The sequence below is a fragment of the Protomyctophum bolini genome (genome assembly GCF_963924005.1).
Source record: "Protomyctophum bolini genome assembly, chromosome: 14".
Lineage (NCBI taxonomy): Eukaryota > Metazoa > Chordata > Actinopteri > Myctophiformes > Myctophidae > Protomyctophum > Protomyctophum bolini.
This window is the reverse complement of record NC_137875.1, coordinates 34,932,125-34,957,129: the sequence shown is the minus strand read 5'-3', so window position 1 is coordinate 34,957,129 and position 25,005 is coordinate 34,932,125. Positions and strand designations below refer to the sequence as shown.

General features: G+C 41.6%; 2 protein-coding genes across 2 annotated transcripts; one reads left to right on the top strand and one right to left on the bottom strand.

Moving 5' to 3' along the window:
- Positions 1–9,493: 9,493 nt before the first annotated feature.
- Positions 9,494–19,009, top strand: haao (3-hydroxyanthranilate 3,4-dioxygenase; the record flags this gene model as incomplete). The annotated part of the gene is made up of 10 exons (XM_080782199.1): positions 9,494–9,582; positions 11,331–11,409; positions 14,344–14,427; positions 15,050–15,156; positions 16,390–16,479; positions 16,637–16,680; positions 17,177–17,322; positions 17,756–17,824; positions 18,645–18,727; positions 18,937–19,009. 10 exons carry the CDS (start codon positions 9,494–9,496, stop codon positions 19,007–19,009), a joined length of 864 nt encoding a protein of 287 aa, XP_080638325.1.
- A 1,496-nt stretch (positions 19,010–20,505) lies between these two features.
- LOC308328867 (transmembrane protein 229B-like) lies at positions 20,506–20,985 on the bottom strand (the record flags this gene model as incomplete). The annotated part of the gene is made up of 1 exon (XM_080782979.1): positions 20,506–20,985. One exon carries the CDS (start codon positions 20,983–20,985, stop codon positions 20,506–20,508), a length of 480 nt encoding a protein of 159 aa, XP_080639105.1.
- Between the last annotated feature and the right edge of the window lie 4,020 nt (positions 20,986–25,005).

The following is a 25,005-nucleotide window of genomic DNA, read 5'->3' as shown; positions in this document are numbered from 1 at the left end:
CACCAGCACACACACACACACACACACACACACACACACACTCTACACATCCTCTTCCACAGGGCCCCGTGCACATATAAATCAAGCGCTCCTTCCCAAATGATCCCCCCATTATCTCTGACATGTATCTGGATGCATTGAGAGGATGTGGTCACTCACCAGCCCCAGCCAGCCCCAGTGCTCGCAGGCCAGCATAGAGGGGTGGAGGCTGGGATACAAACTGTCTCTGTCCTGTCTGATTATCCTCCCAGGACTCCAAAGCTATTGCTTTTTATTAGACAAGTGGAGGGGAAATTCAGACCCTGGAAGCATCATACCGTAAACTTTGCCGCGCTACGGTTTGGGAGCTGCAGTTCTACACTGTGAAATCCTGAATGTTACATTCATGTAATTTAACTCTGGTCACAAATGGAATCAAATGGACCCTTAAGGGTCCTGTTGGTTCCATTTGAGCACTGACATTTAGCTGGAGACCCCCTGGAATCCCTTCAAGGACACCTATGGGTCTTATATTTGTACTGTCTCCGAGTTGAAAACGGATGTATTAAACACTACAGATTTGAGTCTGTAGGGGTTGCAGGGTTCGGAATAGAGGTTTCCTGGTTGTGAAAGGAGGGCAAATGGGTATGCAAATATACTGTACAGGCACATACAAACAAACACAACTCTATGCCACAAGCAGAATTCATTCGAGAGGTTGAAAATGGAGAGTGAAGTGCTACAAATTTAGTAAATGCTAAGTAGTGTGTGTGTGTGTGTGTGTGTGTGTGTGTGTGTGTGTGTGTGTGTGTGTGTGTGTGTGTGTGTGTGTGCGTGCGTGTGTGCTGGCAGAGGAGACAGATGGGTAAGTGTTATGTTCTTTAATTAGGTGAAGGAAGACAGCCAACGGTCCAATAAACCGTAGGCCTTGAAACACACAGACACACACACTTATGCATTTTACCTCTACAGGTTTCCTGGCTCCGTCTCAACAGTGCAAGTAACTTGCTCTCTCTCTCCATTATGGAAGTTTCCAATAGCCCTCTCTCTGCTGTGGTGCTCACTCACTGCTCTGCATTTCTCCCCAGCGAGGACACACAGCTGGGCTGTCAGCTAAATCACAACCACCACTAACCTTTCTGTCAGCAGCAGGAGTACCTTGGATGCTTCACGAGACCAAAGGAACGGCCATAGACCCCATACATTCCTGACCCATTTTGACCCGAGATCAGATTCGAAAAATGTCTTCTACATCCTGACAGTTTTCTGTAAAAGCTATGTTTCTATGTCAGTCGATTTTTCAAAAATAATCTGCATAGATCTACGAGCTTGTAGATCTGCTATTTTTCAATAGCTAAAGCATAAGATAACACCAACAGGGGTTCCCGCCCAAAATGGGTTAACTCTCAATTGTACAAATGCAGTTACAGGTGTACACTCTCAGAGATACAAATGGATAGATTCTAATGATTTGACTGTGTACTTTTGATTATCTTTTTCTTTTCTTTTTTTTACTTGTGTGTGTGTGCCATTTACGATTTCACTGTCCACTTCCTTTAAGGCCAAACTGACTTGTCCTGTCTATGGCAGGCTTATGTTGGAAGTCAATCTTTGCGTATGAACGTGTTAAAAACTTATCTGTGTGCATATTAAACACACACACACACACACACACACACACACACACACACATCACACAGATGGTCGGCTGATGGCACTGTTGTGTGCCTGTGTGAGAGGTAATGACTCCATGCCAGTTAAAGACAACCGGAAGGCTGTTGAGCAACAAAATGGAGCATTTTCACACTAGTCCCCTGAAAACTGTTTGGGGTGGCCATAGGTAGAGAGACCGAAGCCGTCTGGAAAACAGAAGGCCCCCCAGTCGATGCCCCTGCTCTGCAGTGCACTACTACATTTAACTCCTGACTGCTCCCTGAGGGCTGTACTAAATAGCATTCACTTGCACATAATATTAATTAGGATGGGGTAACGGCACAGGACAAATGACCATGGTATGCATGTTGTGCATGTTGTGTACAGTGACCCCAAAGTAGTAAGAGACCAAAACATGACATTGTCATATCATCCTGTCCTATCTCGAATCTCCTCATCTCTCTTTCCTGTTTCTCTCTCTCACTCTCATCACAGTACCAGCCAGGTGGGAAAAACGCACTAAAACTATTACTTCAGGATGTTACGCAAGAGAACCCGCCCCCATGTCCCTGAGAACAGTGGCGGTTGAACATGATGATGATCATGAAGTGAGAGGGACATTCGCAGCAACATTCAATCCAAAGAGGGGGAGGGTTGGAATGTAAATAGCACATGTGGGAATTCTTAACAAGATGAACGCCAGAAGACTCGCACACTTTACACAAAGAACACTTGCGAGAACAAAACATTATCTCATGTCTTCCTCGTAATGCATTTCACCTCCCTGTCCTCGGGGTGCACCGAGGGGGCACGCGTTTCAACTTCAACGGCAACGTGGGAGACTCCAACTCCGAGATAAACAAGTGGCGGTCCGCGACCTAATGAATAACAAACTGGGGGTCCTTGAAATGAAATGTGCTGAGAATCACATCCCTTGCTATAGCTCCAGGGCTGCCGACACCGCTGGATCCTGCAGGAGTCTCCTGCTATGTTAAAAGGTTTCTGTGGGAGGACCCCCAGACCCCCGCTTGGGGTTTATCAGGCTTGCTAGTAAAGCTGATAAACCTGATAAACCAAACAGACTAAAGTACTAAACAGTCAAAAGTTAGGACCTGCGTGACGTGAAAGCATCCAGACACTCTTTGTTCTCATGTTTCTGTTCTTAGACAGTGGCCCTCAGAGATAGAGGAACCAGGCAAACACACACTAACACACTTTCTGTCAATAGCAATCTCTGACCTCAGGGTCTGCTGGTCTTCTGCCAGGTGATGACCTCACTTCCTTTTGGCAACTGCAGGATGAACACTCCGTCACCAACATACTGCCGCAGGGGCTGAGAGAGAGAGAGGGGGGGGGGTGGCGGGGTGGAAAAAAGGAAAAGAACAATAATGATAATAATTATACCTTTGTACATAATGAGCAGAGCCCACGGGCCACAATACATAACAAGCAGGCCTGTGAACTGTCAGACTTGCTAGCTAGAGAGCTAACACTTGACGCTAACCAAAGACACATGCGAATTACAGCTCATGACACATAGTTGCATGGTTGGTCACAGTGTTTGTGTGTCACAGACTAGTGTGTGTGTGTGTGTGTGTGTGTGTGTGTGTGTGTGTGTGTGTGTGTGTGTGTGTGTGTGTGTGTGTGTGTGTCTCTCTCTCTGAGGTTCTTGGTGCATGGTTAAAAGAGGCCTTTCAAACTCGGGTGCTGAAGCCAGATAGTTTGTACGTCGAACTCTCAACGATTATGCCCCAGCTGATGTTGTAGCAACATAATCAGCTACAATTTTACTATGTTGTTTGTCCCGTTGCATTTCCCACAGCTCTGTTTGACACAGAGAGTAAAACCCTGGTATAAAGACATTGTGTCTGTATTGTCATGCTCAAACTGAGAGTGGGAAAACGACATTATGTTGACATAATATATTTAGTGTGTGTGCGTGCGTGTGCGTGCGTTCGTTGCATACGTGAATGAGCACGAGCTGAGAATGGATGGGTAAGAGGGAGGTGATTGATATTCCAGTGAATGGCAGCTCTGTCGCTGCAGGGCAGGCCAGATCGAACCACAGATAAGCCTGGCCACAACACTCTCCACTGCACTGCCTTTAGGCTCTGTTTATTCTCAAGCCTCTCTCTGCATACACGTATGTGCACACACACACACACACACACACACACACACACACACACACACACACACACACACAACATACAATTACGTTCTGCACCTTTATCTCATTTCTCTCATATTACATATAATACACAATGTCTCATTCACACACAGTTACTATCTCTTTTGCTCTCATTGCACACATGCTCTTTCTCCTGTTCCTCTCTTTCTCTCTCCCACCCTGCTCTCTCACGTAGGTACAGTATGCCTCTACCCTACTGTACAACAAACTGGGTTATCATTGTACGATAAAGTACGCACGGTACACATCCCAATCCTGATTCCTGAATCCTTGACACACCAAAAACTCTTATATAAGAGTTCATGACACACTCAGTGTTCAGACAGACAGAGGGGTTGAACTATAAGAGGAATGTGTTAGTTGATAAGAACATTACTGTACAAGCCAATCCACTTCTGTTCCAACAGCGCTGCATGCACACTCTGTTCTACCATGGCATATGAAAGTGGAGTTATAGCATAATGTATGTATAGTCTACAAACTCTACAGTCTATAGCGTGTATTGCAATGTGCACAGAGTACAACAGTACGTCGGTATAAAGTATCCAGGCATACAGGTATAGCGCCTGAAACCACACTGGAATCAAGTACTTGTCTATGGTAAAATAAATGTCTAGGGTAGCCACAGCTGTGGGGGCTTCCCAATTACACAAGTGCTCATCTACTGAAGCGTCAATGCTCAGACTTTAATTGAACATAACTGAGCAGCAGTGCTTCTACTTATAAATACACAGTCAAATCATCAGTGTTAACTGTACGTGTACACGTTTGTACACTCTCAAGAGTTACTGTCAGTTTTACTGCCATTTTTCCTACTTCTGAGCTGTGTTCCACTCATGGCGTTCCACTCATATTAATTGTATCTGGCCTCAACTGGTCCATGGAGGATGCTAAAACAGAGCACGCAATGCTCAAAATAACTAAGCACAAGAATGGTGGCGAGTTAACTGAGTAACAAATGTAACCAAATCTGTGTGTGTGTGTGTGTGTGTGTGTGTGTGTGTGTGTGTGTGTGTGTGTGTGTGTGTGTGTGCATGCACTCTTGCGTGCGTGCGACTGTGCGTGCGTTTGTTTGTTTGTTCGTTCAGGTGATGAAGTGGCGGTTGAACTGACTCACAACAACTCTGCCTCTGGTTGTGGCGATTCTCTGGCACATCTTCATCTTCATCACTTCTTGTGCCTGAGCACCGCGAAACTGAAAGAAAATCAACACAGGGTATAGAAAATACTTTATGGTACCGTAATGATGGGAATTTCGCAATGTTCTGAAAAAAATAACACATGGCATCATTCACAAGAGAGGCATACACTGTTTAAGTCAGGAACATCGTACAATAGATTCCAAAAGCTTACTGTATGTCCTACTCCTAACATTGCCTTCTAGGCTTCCGTTAAAGGCTTTAATGGATATACGTAGGAGGACTAAATCGCCCCCATGGCCGTTCCGTTTTCCTGTGGGAATGTTCAGCATTCAATGTGTTTCTATACTGTATACAAAATGGTTTGCTGGTAATCAATATGTAATGTTTACAATTCCTCGTGGCATTTACGGAGCTCTCTCTCTCACACACACACACACACACACACACACACACACACACACACACACACACACTTGTGGGAGAACACAACAGGGGAGGAGGGTTGTTTTCATTCAAAAGCTAGAAGCAGCCAGTAATATTCAAGCAGTCAAATCTACTTCATAACGACTATTCAAGATCATTTCAAGCAGTGGACAACATTGCCCTCCAGTGGTGGGAAACAATATATAATTTATTTATATTAAATGTAACATTATGGAGCTAATGAAATATCTTTTCAGACTGGTACATGAACGACAGAGTAGGAATTCACTCACTTTTGTTATGTGCACTTAAATGTATGCAGATTTTGGAAGAAACATGAATGTCTAACCACCACAATGGCAACACAATAAGCATTGTTGCATTGTTAGTAGACCTACTTATTGATAGGATGGTTATTTTTCTCAACTGTTCACGGCATTTATTAGCTGTGTTATATCCTGCATGCAGTGATATAATTAAAATATATTATAGTCTACTGTCTATATACTTAACTTGTTCCCAAAGTAGCCTATACAACATTCAGTTTTCACTACATCTCTTAGTGTAAATTATAAGACCAAAGGGGTGGTCTAATACTGCCCCCTACTGGTGATTGTGCCAGTAGGGGAACAGTATTGAGCATATATCAGAGAAACCGAGCACAATACATAAACATTCCATCTCAGGTGTGGGGGGGAGGGCAATACTGTACAATCTACAATATACAGTCTAGGCCTAGGCTGCGTGTAGAGGTTTAAATCCACTAGAAAATTGTCCACTAGAAGAATGTGTCTTACTCGTTCACTCACTGTAATATTCCCAAAAACAAATCTCTTCTTGTATTAAAATAATTCAGTTCAAACAGTGGTGAAAATGTACATCACGGTTTACTTCTCAAAAAACACAAAAATAAAGTTCCACAGGTTTACAAAGGTGTGAGGACGACGACGGTAAGAAAACTGTGTTCTTCCAAACTGTGCTGCCTCTCTGTCACTCTGATCAAAGCAGCTCTCTAATCACCAATATAAACTACACCTGATTTCAATGCACACCAATTATCCAAGGTACAAAATGTTCTCTCAATGCAAAGATCCTCTATAGGCATAGGCAATACTTGTAGTACATAAAATGAAATAAACAATGCATTTAGCGATTATAATCTTCAAACAGTTATGTTTTATAAATTTTACTGAATACTCATTCTGAATTATGAAATATCAATATGAAATGTTATCTCTGTGGTTTTTGCTTCGCTTCAACAACCATGAGCATTGTTTTTATTTCTTTGTTGTAGTGTTACTGTTACATTCACTATAGAGACATCATCTCACCATATTAGAATAAATAAACTAGGACAGGTGCAGCAAGGCAAATCATTATCTAAAGTCGTAAACCATCTTCCTTAGCCTTCAGGAATTTATGTCTGTCTCCGACTAATACTGTCCTCCTCAGTTTAAGCCCAAATATGGAAATGACTGACATTAGTGACATATAGGCCTATGCGACCTCAAAGTATGAGGTTATATGAGTGTCCAAATCCTAGGATATAGAGTTCACCACCCAGCTAGAGTTCAAGTGCTTATAAAGAGGAGAGATATTTGGACTTGTGAGCTTCAGGAAGCCGTACTTCAAGTTCTTGTCAACCAGTAGCCTATACGATGTCCTATCCGACACCAGGGTCTACATTTCTCAATTATATAATAAACCACGGCAAGGATTATATAATTGAGTTTATGAAAAATACCCCCCCCCCCCCCTGACAGGTTGTCTCTGGTTTACCGGCTGTATTTCTAAACAATGACGTGCTCCTCAGTCCTCCACATTATTTTTCATCCCGCTATAATTTCATTTAATACACAGCTACTTAATACAACAATGAATACATTGGCACAGATGTAAAACGAGTTCCTTGATGCTTACACTTACACAGTAAAGAAATATCCATCCAGCGCAACAAGTCAGCTCGCAAAAGTCCGAGTAGGAAATCTTGATTAATCAATATTCTGGTTCTGGTACTGCAGCTGTGCAGCATTGCCTAATTATTTGTTTTTTTGCTTCAAATGATTTAAAGAATATTCGTTTAGTATATAATTAGCTGCAAATTGACATTGCGCGTTTGTTTAATTACAGTAATTACATCATGTAAGTATCTAATGTAATTTGTATGGCTGCCTGCCTGGCCCAAGCACCGCGGGGTGATTGATTAATTCGATTCAGGTGCGTGCAGCATACGACCGTATTGACAGCATGTCAACAATAACAGACCACTGAATTCCTTGATTTACCTATCAACCAGAATCAAGCATTCAAGCCGTACTCTGTTTCATTACGTTTTATTGTCAACTATAATTTATTGTTCGGAGACTACAACGAATCCAAAATATCTGCTCCAGGTGAGGCTCGAACTCACAACCTCGGCATTGCTCTACAATGTACTGTCATATAAGTACCGCGCGCTAACCGATTGCGCCACTGGAGCTCGGCATTACTAAGCTGCGGATGGCTTTATAAACATAACAAGTCAGAATCACGTCATGGTTTTACTGTTTCGTATTTTATCTTCTTGGACATTTCGAGGCGCTGCCGCTTTGTTCTATATGATTTCCAACAACCGTGACGGATTTATACCACACGGTTGCATGAACGTCACAGGCTCTAACAACGCATGTTTTTGCTTTCGCTCGCCCATGGCCATTGCTAGGGCTAGCTTAAGCTAACAGCGTTACCTTCCCAACCTACACTTTTACGGGGTCTCCAGCCAGTAGCGGGGCCTGGGTGGACACCAAACATGTTTACATGGCAGCTGAGTCTGTGGATTTGGTCATGCTTACATTAATTGTTTCTTTGCGGGCTGGTTTCGGTTACTGTAGCTCACTGACAAGTGACATGCTGCGTGGTCTGTGTACTGTACTCTGTGCTGCTGTGCTATGCTATGCTGCCTGAGCAGAGCTGAGCTGCTGCTTTCTGCACATGCGCATATTGCGTCTCCTTCGTCGTACGACGGTGTCGCGGTCTACACAAGACAGAAGGGGGGGGGGGGGGGTGAAATAGCCTTTTAACAGGTGTAATTATCAAAACTGTCGTTAGGCATGGTAAGGTGACTGTTTGGGGGCCTCAACAGTCAGTGGGCCTTTTTAAGTATAAATAAACTGTTAATTAATTTAAATATTTTCCTCATTCTAGGGGTTGCTTAGCTCTGGTCAGCTATGGTTTGCTTAGGGGCAGATCAAATTGGAATATATATGCCTGGTCTGAAGCTATGATACCATTAAACTAATCTAAAAAAGAAATGAAAGACCCATGTTTGATTGGCACACCACTGACCAAACTGACTCAATCACTCAAATGAAGCTCTTCTTCTGCTGACATTAATCCATTATCCAAATGTAAAGAAACATTTCTCCTTTTTCTCAACCCACCAACTTGGCTGCTATTTTGCGATGTTTATGATTAGGTCCATTATTATTAGTTTATTCCAATGCATTCCATTTTTATCTAGAATATGAAAGCATTCTTAGTTCGGTGAGAGACAGAGATAGATAGTGTATAGACTCTACCCTTATTGATCCTGCGGGGGGGGGGGGGGGGGGGGTCAATCACCACAGCAGTGAAAGTACAGATACAGTACATAAGAGAAACGCTGTAAGATACAGCAAGTAGGCTATATGTTGTTTATTGTAGTAACAACATGATTATATTTAATTGTTGTCTTGTAGCACACCCCTGTGCTTCATGGAAAAGAAAGCTCCTGAAAGGAAAACTCTAAAGACCCTCTCTAAATGAAGCTCATACCTTGACACAACTCTCTGTAGTCTTTTCCAGTGGACTATTGAGGACTATTAAGACTTAAATAAATGTTGAAATAGTACACCCTGCATGAATACACAATCAATAAACGTCACATCCCCTTCAGTACTAGATAACTTATTATAAGGGAAAGCAACCTTTCACCAGTCTGGTGAACCAAACTCCTCCCCTCTTATGCCCTCTTAAAAGTCTTGGACTTTTACAAACTAGCCTACCTGTGAGAGTGTTTGGGATTGAGAATACCGAGTGAGTAGATATAGTAGCAACTGCTATAACATTGTTGTGGAAGTTTGTAACAATGAGTGAGGGTCCTCTTCTTGTGAATGTGGAGCAGTGGATTTTGGAGAATGAGAATGCATTTGTACCGCCTGTATGCAACAAGCTCATGTAAGTAGAGTTTCATGTCAAGTTATGCGAGTTGTAAAAACAAAAGTGAGTTTGTCTGTTGAGTAACCCCTTCTACTAATCCCATGTCTATCTAATGATCACTGCTGCATCACCACAAGGCACTGTTCTATCACCATCATTACGCCTCCTACCTCTGCCTGCTTCTAAAATCTGTCATAGGCTACCTTACAGCACACATTTGTCAGTATTATCGCTACACAACAATGTTCGTCACTTATTCACTTATGCAGCTGGTTAAATATTATTTAACCATGCCAATATGAGCATGAAACCATGGTTTATACAGGCTGCTATTTGATTTTATAACTGATGCCCTGTTTATTAGTTTTAGTTTTTTGAATCCATGTCACTTAAACCATGCACACGATACTGTGATACATACTGTGATTTTATAGTCTATAATAAAACGATATTTGGGGGCAGGATTAAGTCTTTTGTAAACAAAGAGTCAAGACTCAAGCTGGAGCTCTCATTCAATGCCATTTTGACTATGCTTTCTCCTCTTGGTTCTCCTTTCTGTCACTAAAACTATAGGCTTCAGGGGCGCCCGCTGGCCAAGTGGTCCAGGTGCATACCACACATAGGCTTTGGCCTGACAGCGTGTTGCGTGTTAGAGGCCCGTTCATGACGACCTTTGCTGCATGTCTCTCCCCTTCTCTCTCTCCCTCTTTCCTGTCTGTCTTCACTTGATAGTATCAATAAAGGCAGAAAAGCCATAAACAAACTATAGGCATCATTCATACCTCCCAAAACAAACTGATACAACTACTTATCTGCCTTAAGCCTTAATTCCAATACACTTTGCTAGTTTGGGATGGCCCAGGGTAAATACAAATACAAATGGGATTGGTATTTGAGATAGTCAAAGGTACAGTGCCCTCCTGACCTGACTACTTCTCTAAAGTGAGTGACACCCACAGCCACAACACTAGAGGGAGCCACTGTAGAACAAACATGGGAAAATTCTCATTCTGACATCAAAATTTTCAATACCCTGACACCGATCCATTAAAAGATGTGAATCACTGGTTTCTTTCAAAATTGTCCTGAAAAAACATACTGTACTGTACAGTATGATGATGTATTGACCCACATAACGTCACATGGGGCGGAATTCTGGCTGCCCTAAGGGCACCCCAGTGTGAAGTGAGCGGTGCTTTTGAGGTAACTGTGAGCTCAGTGCTGCTGCACCCACTATTGAGTATTGATGATGATGTCTTGACCCACATGACATCACAGGGGACGGAATAGTATTTTAATGATATACAGTACATTTTGTGTAAGCCTACTGTATATTGAGCTTTGGATTTGACTGCCCAACATATTATATTATATTGTTCTCCGTCCGATAACAAAAAAGTGAAGCTTTTGGTCATGCTTCACTGTTGTCACTGTTCACATGACATCACAATGACATCACAATATATAATATAAATGGTAAGACGGAATTCAGTTCCCAATGGATTCCTCGTGGCATCCAGTCAGTGCAACCACACTTGCAATTTCCCAAAATTGCAATCTATTTAAGATTCAATCTATATCAGAATCTAGTTTGACCTGTGTTATGTTTCTTCCTCTAATTCTCCCTTCTCTTGCTATAAATGCAATGTTGAGAGCTTGGACAAAATTAACTTCACCCACTCTTTTACACTGTATTGTATTGGTGTGATGTGACGATAAAATAATTCACAGAAATGACTGAATGAAGTTTTCTTTTCTGTGCTCAGGCACTTTTGCCAGCTGAACATCATGTATGTTGGAGGACCCAACACCAGGAAGGATTACCATATAGAGGAAGGAGAGGAGGTGAGTATTAATTAGGCCTACAGCTAACCAGTTAATACATCATTTTGGCCTCAATTGAACTGCAGACCTACCCTACCCTACCCTGCCCACAGACACACACACTAACCCTAACCCTGTAATCTACGTGCAGGCTGTCTCTCTTTGAGTGCCAGGTATTAATTCATTATAATTATATAATTATATATTATATAATTAATCTGCAACCCTATGCCCATTGCCCAGCTTTGTGTGTTTGGGTGTACCCCATAGCGATGATTTGATTGCCTGAGCAATGTACATATTGAGGATAAAAATCACACGCTCTTATCATCGTACATCATCATGATGTAAGATACACCATGTCTATTTGCTTTGACACTATGACGTAAAACTGTCCATTCATTGTCAACAGGAATTTAATGTTTGTGACAAAGTTTATGAACATACACTAAAAGCCCCTCAAAAAGTGAGGACAGAAAATTGAGGACGCCACAAGTGATTAGCTGGATTGGATAAAAAGTCACACCCGTCACACCCGCTCTTATCGTTATACATCATCATACATCATCTCATCTCAACTGAATTTATGTGATTGGTTAGCTGATTTCCTCGTCTAAATATGATGTCTACATTTTCCCTTCATTATCAATGGCATTTAATGTTTGTGTTGCCACAAATTTACGTCATATTTGGCAGACATTTGACCTAATTTCTCCTTTCATTTTCAATGGCAAATATGAGACGTGTGGGGACAAAAGCTGTATATATTTTGTATTTTTTAAGAGCCACTGCACGTGGGATGTGTCCAAGATGTAAACAAAACTACATGTGAAGACAGGGCACGTCTTTTCACACAGGGAGAGAAAAGTCACACCTGTGTGAAGTGAGGGGCGCTCTTATCGTACATCATCATACATCATCTCATTCCGGCCAATCAGAATTTGCGTCCTCACCTTCATCATCTTTAATGTTTGCGTTACGCAATGTTTGTGTTTACTAGAACACTCAATTGTCCATTCATTGTCAATGGCATTTCATGTCAAGACAAAAATGTGGGTTACTTTACACACACCAAAAGCTTGACATAGGAGGGGCTATCACCCCTCAAAAAACAACCGCTACCATTGTTGATTTTGACCAAAATCTAATTTTCTGAATCAGATAACACATTTATTTTTTCTTCCCATGTCCGGTTCCTGCCTGTTGTGTCTCCTAGCAACCGAGGATCATTCAAACGGTGGCGACAAGCGCCCTCTAGTCTAGTGTTTAACACTGAAAACACAAAATCTCTGCTTTCTCTGCTTTGGCACCCAGGACAGGAAAAAAATACATATTGTCTCGAATTTAACATTTTTACCATTCAAGAAATGAAGTTGAGTGTAACTTTGATATAATTGTGTCAGCCATTATCGAGGCATGCGTGTAAGAGGTGGTGCCACATGAAAGTATGCCGTTTTCTCAGCGCTAGCCTACTCTGAAATGTTAATAGAACTATAACAGATACAGAAAAGGTGGTGTGTCTCCTCAACTGAATTCTTGCAAATAGGGTGTTGCCTCACATTGTTGCGATATTGGTGTATTTTCCAACAGGACATAAAATCGTATTATGTTGACACAATTTGTGTGACACAACATACATGTAAAACATGACATGACTTGATACACAAATTATTATTACTTACTTACTTACGCCTATTACCCCTTCTGGGGTTTAGGCCGTCGACAAGAGTTCTCCAAGCATCCCGGTCCTCAGCCAACACTTCCAGCTGTCCCCAAGTGTGGCCCATAGCTTTTGCATCTGCCTCCAGGTCTCTGCGCCAGGTGTTCCGTGGCCGACCTCTCTTTCTTTTCCCTTGGGGATTCCACATACAATTTATTATACAGAACATCTAATAACTATATTTAGTATTGTTATTAAAGTAACACAAAGGTTGCATAATGTCTATGGCTTCAATTATATAAGAAAGGAATGTAATATTGTGATTAATATTAACATAAACGCCCATATACAGCACTTCGTTGAGCGGTGTCCACCAGGGATCTATATTTTAGGCCCCCTCCTTTTTTTAACCGCTAGTCTATACTAAAGAGACCAGCAATCTTCTGTGAATGCCTCAGAATAGGGACATTGTCTTTTCATGCATGGTCCACCTGATGGGTTAATATTAGGTTAGCCAGTCCAACATTTGTTTGTACCTTGTAATGTAATTTCAATCCCCCTGGAACAGATAGTTCCCCCCTCTGTCTGTCTATTGACTTTGCTGGGGTCCATAGCTGCATGGTTTTGTTGCTGTTATTTTATTTAAGCTCATGTGAACTGCACAGTGACAAGTATAGAAGGGAGGTTAATGAATGGACAATGAGATTATGAAAGATTTTATGCACAGGTGGACACAGCAGAATCCTGCTTTTACTTTAACTGTGTGTGTGTGTGTGTGTGTGTGTGTGTGTGTGTGTGTGTGTGTGTGTGTGTGTGTGTGTGTGTGTGTGTGTGTGTGCGTGCGGGTGTGTGCATATGCATGCATGTGTCCTTTCTTGCTTCATGTTTCTATTTCATTTATCTGGAAGAATGCATCAGTATGAGGCCAATTATGCCAGGTCAATGCATAGTCTGCATTTATACAGTATAGAAATGAGTATTTCATTTATCTCTTGATACCTCTTTTAGCAACCAAAAAAGCTGATATGCCAGACAGTATTTTGCCGTGTACAAAATATACAGATAAATGTCATGAACGACGCTAGTTTGGGATGGCCCAGGGTAAATCATTGAACGATGAGGGACTTTCTGAAAATTAGTCACAGAATTACATTTCTAGTGCACCATTTATAGACAAAATGGTCAAAAAAGTTATATGTATCATTACATATATTAGGTGTACACTAAAACGGACTAAAACTACAGTAGATAGCCTATACTTGTTTACTTTCTCTGCTGTCTTCCTCCATGCGCAGTTGTTCTACCAGGTGAGAGGAGACATGTGTCTGAAGGTGATAGAAAATGGCAAACACAAGGATGTGCACATCAAAGAGGGGGAGGTGAGATCTACCATTTACTTTTTTAGCTGTTGCGACTTGTTTTCAGCTCATCTGCTCATACCTGCAGATCCCATATTATGTGTTTAAAACAGACAAACAAGATGAAAGCAAGTGTGACTATTTTTGACCAAGTTACGGTAGCTCCGCAATATAATCAGGTAATCTAAGGGACCACTGGTTGAACCACTGCCTGCTTGAAGATCTGAGAGGTGAATTATACAATGGTACTATTAGGCTTTAGAGCAGTCTCGAAATGTGGACATTTACCTCATTTACCTGGTATCATAGTCACTTTGTACATGATTTATTTGCTCTCTATTTACTTTACCCTTTACCCTGTCATTTGTTGACTATACTAGGGTTCATGCTCCGATCTTGCACTTTGTAACTCGCGGGTCACTTTAGTGTCTGCGAAATGCTTCCACATTACTATCAAATAAATAGGATGATCCTTATACAACCTAGTATACATGATGGTATCAAACCTTTATCAAATGATGTCCATTGGTTACATTTTAGTTGTATTGTTTTATATGTGACACTTCACCAAATCAAGTTAGTTTTTACCAGTCTTCATTGACCTTCTCTACTCTGTCACTTTCAAACAATCCCAATCTTTCAGATGTTTCTGTTGCCAGCTCGGATCCCTCACTCCCCCCAGAGACAGGCCAACACAGTGGGACTGGTAGTGGAAAGGAGAAGACTCCTGACTGAGACCGACTGCTTGAGGTTCACTGACTCCCCTCCCTCCCCTTTTCTTCTTTGTTTAACCACTTCACTTAATGGCATATATACACATTCAGAGACGGGTCCCCTGGTCGCAGCCAACGTATTTCCTGTAGGCGGAGAAAAGATATCTGCAGTGTACACAGTCAGCTACTACATTGAATGGGAAAGTGACTGATGTTAGTCTGCTCAAACGTTACTCTTTTGCCTGCTTTAGTTTTTACTAACACTAACTTTACAAAGATGCCCGTAACATCGGGATGAAGTTTATGGCTGCTCCAACAGTAGTGGCAAAATTCAACTTGAGAGTATGAATCGGGAATGTCAAATACGAGCGCCCGCCCGAATTTCGTTGCGCATTTAGTAGTGTAATTACAGCATCGCTCAGTGGACCGCAGTAGCGGAGACGAAGCAGTGAAAGGTCCTGAACCACCGCTGAGAGGTTGGCTGCGACCAGGGGACCCGTCTCTGAATGTGTCTATATCTTCACTTACACTCAGTTATTCCTTCTTTGACCACCTAGTGGTCTGGGGAGGTAGTTAACCCCTGCCGACGGAAATGACGATATTTATTATCTAGTTATTCACATCCGGTCTCCCGGCCTCCCAGACTGAGAGAAGAAGAAACGGCTAATGCTAGCAGTACCTTACAATGTTTACCTTTCGCCAGAAACGGTAATATGTCCATCGCCAGTGGGTGAAAAATCACAAATCGCATCCAAACATCGGTTGTTTCAGAGATTCAGAGATACGAGGCAATTTAGATCCTACTTTGACTGGTGCTCTATGGGGCCGTGATCAAAAATCCTGGTGCTGGGGGTGACAGAGGCGTTGCATAGCAACCGGGGCATGACTATAGGCCATAGGCGCCAGAGGGGGTCATTTGAGTCTGAATGTCCCTGCATTATTAGGGGATGACTGGTCTAGTTATTTATTTATTTATTTAAGCAGCAGGGGAAAAAATTAAAATGTCCCTGCGCTTTAGAGCGCCTAACGGCGCCACTGCTGCAGGCTTGTTTGCCGTGTAGCCGCTTCATATTGATATAATAAAGCGATCAAATACAGGATATCTGGTATTCGGCGGACGTTTCTAATTTGAAACTCGGCAGTTAAAGAATTAAGTTCCATGTCAAAATATAAAAATGGGTCCATTTTGGAGATATTGGAGATTTTGGAGATATTGAAGGGTAAAATGAACACACTGTATATTTTAATAATGACATTACTGTGCATTCAGGTACTACGTGGACAACTCTACAGACATCTTATTTGAGAAGTGGTTCTACTGTGAGAACCTGGGAACCCAGCTGGTGCCTATAATCAAAGAGTGAGACATGTCCCATTTCTAATTCATGCATTAACGACTAAACCCTGTTTCTCATTGAAATTGAATTACTAGACCGGCATCAGTCAGTTGCTTCCCGTGTGAAAGAAAATCCCTTCAGTTTTTTTCTACTGGCTGACATTGTGCTTGGTTCTCGCAGGTTCACGGCGTCAAAGCAATACAGAACTGGGAAACCTGACCGAAGTGAGTTGTTGAGGCACCGTCTTATATTGCCATTTCTAATTATTATAAGAATAAATAGCTGAGATTTCAACTGTATAAATCTGCTCACTCATGGTCAAATTCCTCTGGGGTATAGAGGTCTTGAAATGCTTTCAAATACATAAACACGTATGTAACTGCACATTCTGAATATGGCATTCATCTCTGGCATCACCCGTAGGCCTATATACAGTACCTATGTTATCCAGAGATTATATCCTGCTTGTGTCCTGTACCAGCTCATACTCCATCACACAACAGTGTTGCTTGCAGGCAAGTGACAAGCGACACTGTCGTGCTAGAGTATACAGTAAATTAGGCATGAAAGTCCCCCTGCACTGCCTGCCTCTGAGTTTTCCAGTCCATTTTTCAGCGAAATATGTAAATTGCTACCGGTTTAATTATTGTTAACCTATCTTGAGAGATGTAAATGATGCTGTGTCCATCTATTTATGTCTGTGTGTGGCTGGCTGAGCAGATGAGGTCTTCAGACAGCCTCCATTCCAGTTGAACACCATGAATGTTATGTCACCCTTCTGCTTCAAAGACTGGCTGGAGAAACAGAGGCCTTCCTTGGCCAGCGGAAGGCCCATTGATATGTTTGGAGCACAGTTTGAGACTGAGGTGAGATGGGACCCCAGGAAAGACAGGAATCGTCCGAAAAAAATGTTCCTCTTCCCTGGCTCATTCATGTTAAAATACCGTCATTATTCGATGTACTCTAGTTGGACCATGCACAGACAGTAATTTATTCTTTCACAATTCAACATTTGTCTCTAGTTTAATACCAGATATCAACTAAGTTTCAGTTAACACTATTAAAGTTCAGAAATGTCACTGAGTCTCGTCACAACTTGAACTTGTTTCAACAATTCTAAGAAATGGTACCGGTGTTGTGGTCATGTTTTGGCAAGAGAAGATTCGAGTTACAGTGGGTTTGGTTGAATTGGCTCCCACACATGCTGTGAGTACACACCGGCAGTAACATCATGCTGCCGATTCTACTGGTAATTGGCAATGATAATCACACAAGCTCACTTTTTCTGTTACTGTACAGACAATGCTGTATGGATCTGGGGTGACGTTGAAGTGCAAACAACAAAGTGACGTATGGATATGGCAGCTGGTAATTATGCACAGCAGATACTGTATAATCGTTGCGGTCTCAGTGGCTCGTCTAAATTTAGAAGATTGTCTGTGTGTCTGTGTGCTGATCTCACAAACTGCTCGACTGATCAGTACACACAGGCTGACACAGCCACAAGTAGATTTTTTCCCCCAGCATTTCCTATAATTTTACAATACCGTAGATATGTCATAGAGTAGACTGGCATATGGCTGACATAACAGGCTGGCCAAATGAATCAGATTGACACTGGAGTCCTGCCGTTAACATGTGGATATGGGATCCACATAATTCATTGTTATATTTAGTGGCTTGATCTTTCCTTTATAATCCATGATCTCCACTTGGGTGACTTTTGTCTTCAATTCCCAGTACTATTTCAAAAGATAATTGTGTCATCATTTTATAATTCCAAACTTTCTCCCGATCATCATTTCTCTTTCTGTACCTGTCATATTCTTCTTGGAGTACGTGATGTTAACAGGATTCCATCACATACTCCAATCCTCATTTTAGCACAAGAAGCACAGCTGTGCGGGGCAGCGGTGGCCGAACGGTTTGCGGAGCGGTCTTGATACCGGAAGGTCACTAGTTCGTATCCCCGGACCGGCACGTTAAAATTTCCACCGTTGAAGTGCCCTTGAGCAAGGCATTTAACCCCTACCATGAAATGTTATATGAGCAGGGCCTGGCTGTAAACAAGTTCTTGAGCGTAGTCCAGTTACCCTGGGTAAACATGGTAACTTTGCTTACTTTGCTTTGTGAGACTTTGGACAGACCGTGTCCTAAATGCATACTCCCCCTTCTCTTTCTCTCTCAGGAAGGTTCCTCTAATGTGACTCTGAATGACCAGACATTCTCTCTCTCTTCCGGAGACAGTCTTCTCATTCCTGAGCAAAGCCAGTAAGTGGGATATCAGTCGCCCGTCATATATAAAACAATACAATGCATAAATCTGTTCATAGGCCAAACGGCTGATGATATAGGGACAGGTTTGATTTCAATTGCTATTTAAAGAATATGAGACTATTTCTAAAAATACAAGCATACAGACTGTAATCCTATTGCTGGGTATATTTGATATTTCTTTACATGACTTGCTTCTGCTATAGGTACCAGTGGCAAAGAGATGAGGGCTGCGTCGCCTTGTTTGTTGTTCAGAACCCAGAGAGGAAGAGACCATGAGAAGTGATCTTTTTCTTTGTACATTGTCACATGCACAATTGCACACACACCTAATATACAGTAAGTGGGGAGAAGGACTCAAGATGCTCAAGCTAACAACTCTCATCTCTAAAATGTATACTAGACATCGGTAAACAAGATTATAAATCAGAATTATGGTATCACAATTTTTAAAAGGAAAATAATAAGTTAAGTTATGGGATTACAGTATGGAATTCTGTTATAAAATATTAACAAAAGTGTGAATATGATGATGCTAGCAGGTATTGAAACTGACACTATATATTTTTTTTTGAGTGGTGCAACACACCTCTTTGCTGTTAAAAGAAACTGGATTGAGCATATAAATGTGTTTGGAAATTAAGACTGCATAGAAGGATCATATATCGATTTTATTTACCACAGTAGACTAAATCAGGAAGCAGAGATGAATGTTAGAATGTTGTTTCTTGTCCCCATCCTGCGTATTCTGTCTGCCAGTGTACTGTTTATTTTGCATTAGATTCCACAGGTAATGTAATTAGTTGAGCTACTGTATGTAGATTGTGGTTTATAGATTTATTTGTGGAATAACACAGATTTTATGTTTTGAATTAAACTGTGTAACAAACAAACCAGACAGATGGCAGGAAGGCACAGAGGTATAGATAGCCTACATAGATATTGATCATTTCAATAACTTGAAACTGAAACGCACCCATGTTGTACAGTACCCATGTATAACATGTTCCAGCACCATCAACTTTATCAGGTTGGGTTGTTGTGAAATTCTCAGGAAATCCGATCTCCAGAGGCACAGTACTGACGGCCGTGATAATTTATGATTATCATAAATGAGAGTGCAGATCTACAGTACTTCCAGATAATCAGAGTGAGTGGATATTATCTCTTTAGTCGGTGAGATTATCATGTGATGCATTTCCTGGCCTGCATGCATAAAATAAATGTCTGCCAATATTCAAAGAAATTGCTGTTTTGTGAATTATTTAAATGTTTAGAAATAAAGGAATATTATTGCATCTCAACTGCTTTCAATTGCAGTGTTAAGGAATGAAAGTATGAGAGATTACTATTAATTACCTTTCTTTAAGTTGACAATTATTTATGTAACTTTAGTTTACAGGCCGGACAATTGTGTTTAAATTTAAACACCAGAATTTTCAGTACAAAATGTAAAAAAATGGCTTGGTCTCAACAAGTTACTGTATATGACTGTAGGTTTATTCGTCTAATAAAGTGTGATTTTGAGTATCCAACATCTATCGCATTGAATGGTACAATAACGTTTCCAGACATGGTGAGACTACATGCAGTTATCAGATGCTGTTGACAAAAGAAAAACTGCCTTGTTAGTTTTTGTTAGATTTTTACTTGGAAAAAATAACATTTAAAAAGTTACAAATCAACAGTAGCGGACAGATTGTGAGCAGGAGACAGTTTCCATTAACAGAATGTGCCATTAGTCCTATATAATTATGAAAGGCTGCTCGACCGGTTCAGTTGACCAGTCGTATCCTCAGAGTGTTCCTAATGACACATGTCTCTGCTATGAGCGACGCCACTGCCCAGGGCACTGCGTATTCCAGAGTCACCAAGCCCCCCAGGTTGTACGTGTAACCCGAGTAGTCCCAGGGACACGCCCCCAGTGTCCTCAGCCCGACCCCCCAGGAGAACTCCCACAGGTAAATGAATACGGTGTAGGCGATCAGCCGCCCGGGCAAGGGGAACCGACGTGCCGACAGCACGGTTCCGAGGCTCTCCATGAGGTAGATGGCCATGGCGTACATGGGCAGAGCCCATAGGCTGGTATGTCCGGCCAGCCTGCTGTCCCCGGTGTCACACCAGTCGAGGGCGGCGGTGAAGGCCACCTCGCACAGACAGCCGTGCAGGGCGTAGACGTACAGGCGGGCCAGGGGAGGAAGAGGACGCCATGAAATGCTCCCTAGTCGTTCTTCATCATCTCCAGGTCCTGTCATGAGAGGACAGCAAAGAGTATACTGTAATATCAGCTTTATTGTCTGTCACATCACAGTTTTAAGTAAAAAAGCTGAGGAAATTTGTTTTTGTGCATGAAGTAGTAACTGTTGTGTTACGTCCCAAGAAAACAGAGAAAGGGGAAGACGAGAGAGAGATAGGAGCTATTCAAGGTATATGGGTTTGTTACGAACTGTTCAAGTCACTACACTGTTCAAGTCACTTATCACCATTAATAAAAATATAATCATAAACAGCCAACGGCTGTCATAGGGTTGTAAAGCCAGATACCTTGGTTCGTATGTGTTGACATGTTGGAGATAACGCGTGCATTGCTTGGTTATCTGAGGTTTAGAAGCCATGGGAGCCGCCTTTTATGCTGTGCAAGTCTAGTGTCACGATGATGTCGCCACTGTGTATATCCATCTTTGGAGTTTCTACATTAATCTGATGTCAGCGCTGGATATCGCCGTTGTCTCCATATATGGGACTATAGGTTATCCCCATATATGGAGCTCTAAGTGAAAGCCTTCGCAACACATGAGTGCTGGTTATTTAGTTAGGACCTGCTACAGTGGTGTTCGATACGAACTTAACCGGGATGTAGACACCTCTGCTTCAATGCTCTACGAGTTGCTGAGCCATTAGCCAGTTATTCTGTCTCATGTAGAAGACTCGTGCCAAAAGTAATAGAAGCTATTCAAAGTATATGGGTTGTAAAGCCAGGTCGACAGGTTGGGGGTGGGGGAGAGGGGGGGTAAAGAGATCAAGGCAGGAAAGAAGAAAGTTTGAGCGCTTTTACCACAAAAAAGTAAGTAAGTAGTAAACGGTTTCAGGGTTTCACTAGAACAGTTGCATGTATTCTGTCATCCAGGGCAGTTCCAAGCATTAAATATCATTAGCCTTGTGCTACTGTGTAATGGGGATCATAATGCTTACTTGTACTTTGTATTACTTAAGGAATTCATTGATTAATTGTTTTTTATATAATGCCTACTAAAAGCACACACTGTAAGTGCAACATCCTCAGTTTTCAAAATGTGTTTCCCTTTGCATCAGTCTTCTTGCAATCACAAATAAATTAACTAATTAAATACATATAACAAGGTACTGCTTTGATCAATCCCAGGAGGATTCATCTTTCTCAATACAACAGCAATTAGAAATGATTAAACGTTCATGTAATAGTTTATCCTTTTCTCCATCTCTGTCTGCAGAATAATGATGGCATGGCATCAACTTCCAAATACACAATAAAATCCTGGGTCCAGTGGGTCCTTGATAAACTCTTTGAGTTAGGCAACACGATTGCATTGTGCAGTTATGCAACTATGTGTCCTAATGAACTCTCTCTCTCTCTCTCTGACTTATCTCTGGTGACCTAGACAAGAGGTAAGAGCCTGGTAATAAATATACTGCTAATGACAACTGTCATATTAGATACCAGGATATTGTACATCAGAGTGCCGATGAAACATGAAATCATAGACAAAACAAAATGAGCATACTAGATTCAACAATAATGTGTTTCGATAGTTGATTTGATGATACATTCCTACTAGTTCAATGGTGTGTGCCTGACAATGTTGATTGACAAAAATAACCAATTGAAAAAAGTGACAAGTTTAGGGGCAGGCATAGTTTTACTGGGGTTAAGTTTAGGAATAGGGTTAGGTGTTTGGCACCGTTTTACCGAGGTTAGGGATAAGGTTAGGTTTAGGCATAGTTTACAGAGGTTATGTTTAGGAATACCAGGTAGAGACCATTCAGAGTTTGCTGGAATAGAGGGTATGTGCGTGACATGATTGACATCGTCACCATAGCCGGAAGTTATGCGGGAACACTTACTGTAACTAGTAACTTCCCACACTGGTGATGTCATCACTGTGCAAAGTCTCAATTAGCGGCCTAATAACCCAGCTTAGCTAAATGAAAGACTTGCTAAATCCATAACAAGTTATCCAAAATACATCAACGCAAGTTTGTCAGTGTCAGTCTGCCCATATACTTGTCTTAATTTTGGATAATTCGATGATAACAATTCAAATTAATAATATCTTAGAGTAGAGTAGAGTAGAATCAAAGATTCTAGTTCCATTACTTACTACACCCTACATAATTATAGTCTATAGATGCAACATAATGGCAACAAATATACACATAATGTATCATAGACCGGTATATTACTCACCATGAGTTTTAATGCCAGGAGTCCTCCTTGCATGCACTGTTCTCGTGTCCATCCCTGGGCAGCGTGTGGATTTGAAATTAATCCTACTTCCCTGTGTGCCGTGTGTGTGTGTGTGTGTGTGTGTGTGTGTGTGTGTGTGTGTGTGTACGCGCGCACGCATATGTTTCGATCCTAGGCTAAACATTAAGCTGCTCCATGTTATCTGGATGGGACGGTGATGTCTCTGCAGGCTGAGGTCAGCAAAATGCAGAGAAGACCCAGGAAGTCCACCTGGATCGTTAACCATGAGTTTCTACACCGTGTCTGTGTACAGTAGTACTAGTAGTAATACTATTGATCCCAATCTCTCTGTGTGTGTGTGTGCGTGTGTCCTAATAAGTACAAAAAAGGTCCACTATTTAGCAAGGTAGTTTATACAGGAATGCAGTGTTTCCTGCTTTTCTGTCCACACAGAGAGCAATTTGCATTTTTACATATTTTTTAACATAAGTCCTAGTAGTACAAAGTAGTAGTAAGGTTGAAATCTCTTTTTTGCAAGTAGAAATATATCCGGGTCTTACAGGGTTAATGTGGATCATTTGGTTTCTGCTGTGAAGGAACTATTCAGTGGTTGAAGGGACGGCATCAGGCAAATTAATTTCACAAGATAAGGGAGTTTTGTGATGACTGTAGCAAAGTCATAACATGCCCTTTGCCACAACCAAGGAAAGGAAGCTCCCTCAAAATAGACCGATTCTGTGACCTTGCAAACATTAGGATGTTAGCCAGTGTCAATTTGCTCGCCACCATCAGTTCCAGGTGCCTGGCACAGTGCCCACTGCCCAGCCAGCCTCATTCTTCCCTCACAGCTTGCTCGTGTCCCGATGGCTGCACCCGAACAACTGACACAGCCATGGGTAATCTACCAGGCTGGCAGAGATCTGTGCTCTGAGGAGTGTACTTGTGCACAATACATAATGTCTTCATATTTAGTGTACATTTGTCACATTTTCTGCAATTTGCATAAACAGCATTGATGCAATCATGTTTCCCAGCCGCTGCTTTGTGGCAGTGACTATTATGTGCTATTTTAGTTTGGCAAACGTATTTAATGGAGTTAGATGCATGTACCTTTACCAGTTGTGTTGTGAGCTCGTAGATCGGCTGTTTTCAAAATAATTTAGAAAAGGCTTGTGGTTAGGTGATTAAGTAGTTAAGCTTAATCACTGAGCCTCCACCCCCCTTCAGTCCTGCAGTTCTTCAAAGCTTAGCAGCAGTTGGTGCGGAGGACATAATCTCAAACTGACACATTTGATGACTCTTAACACAATAGCTCTTAAAAGGTAGAGCAACAGATAAGCGACAACTTTTGATATTTAGTAGTCAATATCTTTTTTCATGTAATTATTTATAGGGAAATTACTTAAAATTAGACATTTTGAATAGCTGACCCTGCAGGAAGCATGAATGGAATTGCAGTGACTAAACTTAACTCAGTAAAACTATGCCTACCCCTAAACTTTCCATTTCTATTTGGGGACAAAATGAAGGCGAGGGTGTTTTGAGACAAGCATTCCGGATACCACTAGATGTACACACTGTATTGACAGTACTTCTGGTACCTCTGTGTGATATTGGCCTATAACTGTACATTGTCATCTAATTCCTCTTAACATTTACATATAGTACAATATAATCATTGTTGTCTATGTCAGGGCCATATGACCATACAAATTCTAATATCCAACTAACCAACAAAATCAATTATATTTGTTATACAGTTTTCCCACTTATCACTTATTCTTCATAAAACATAGGCTCTCAGCCTGGCTCAGGGTGAAGCTGCTACCAC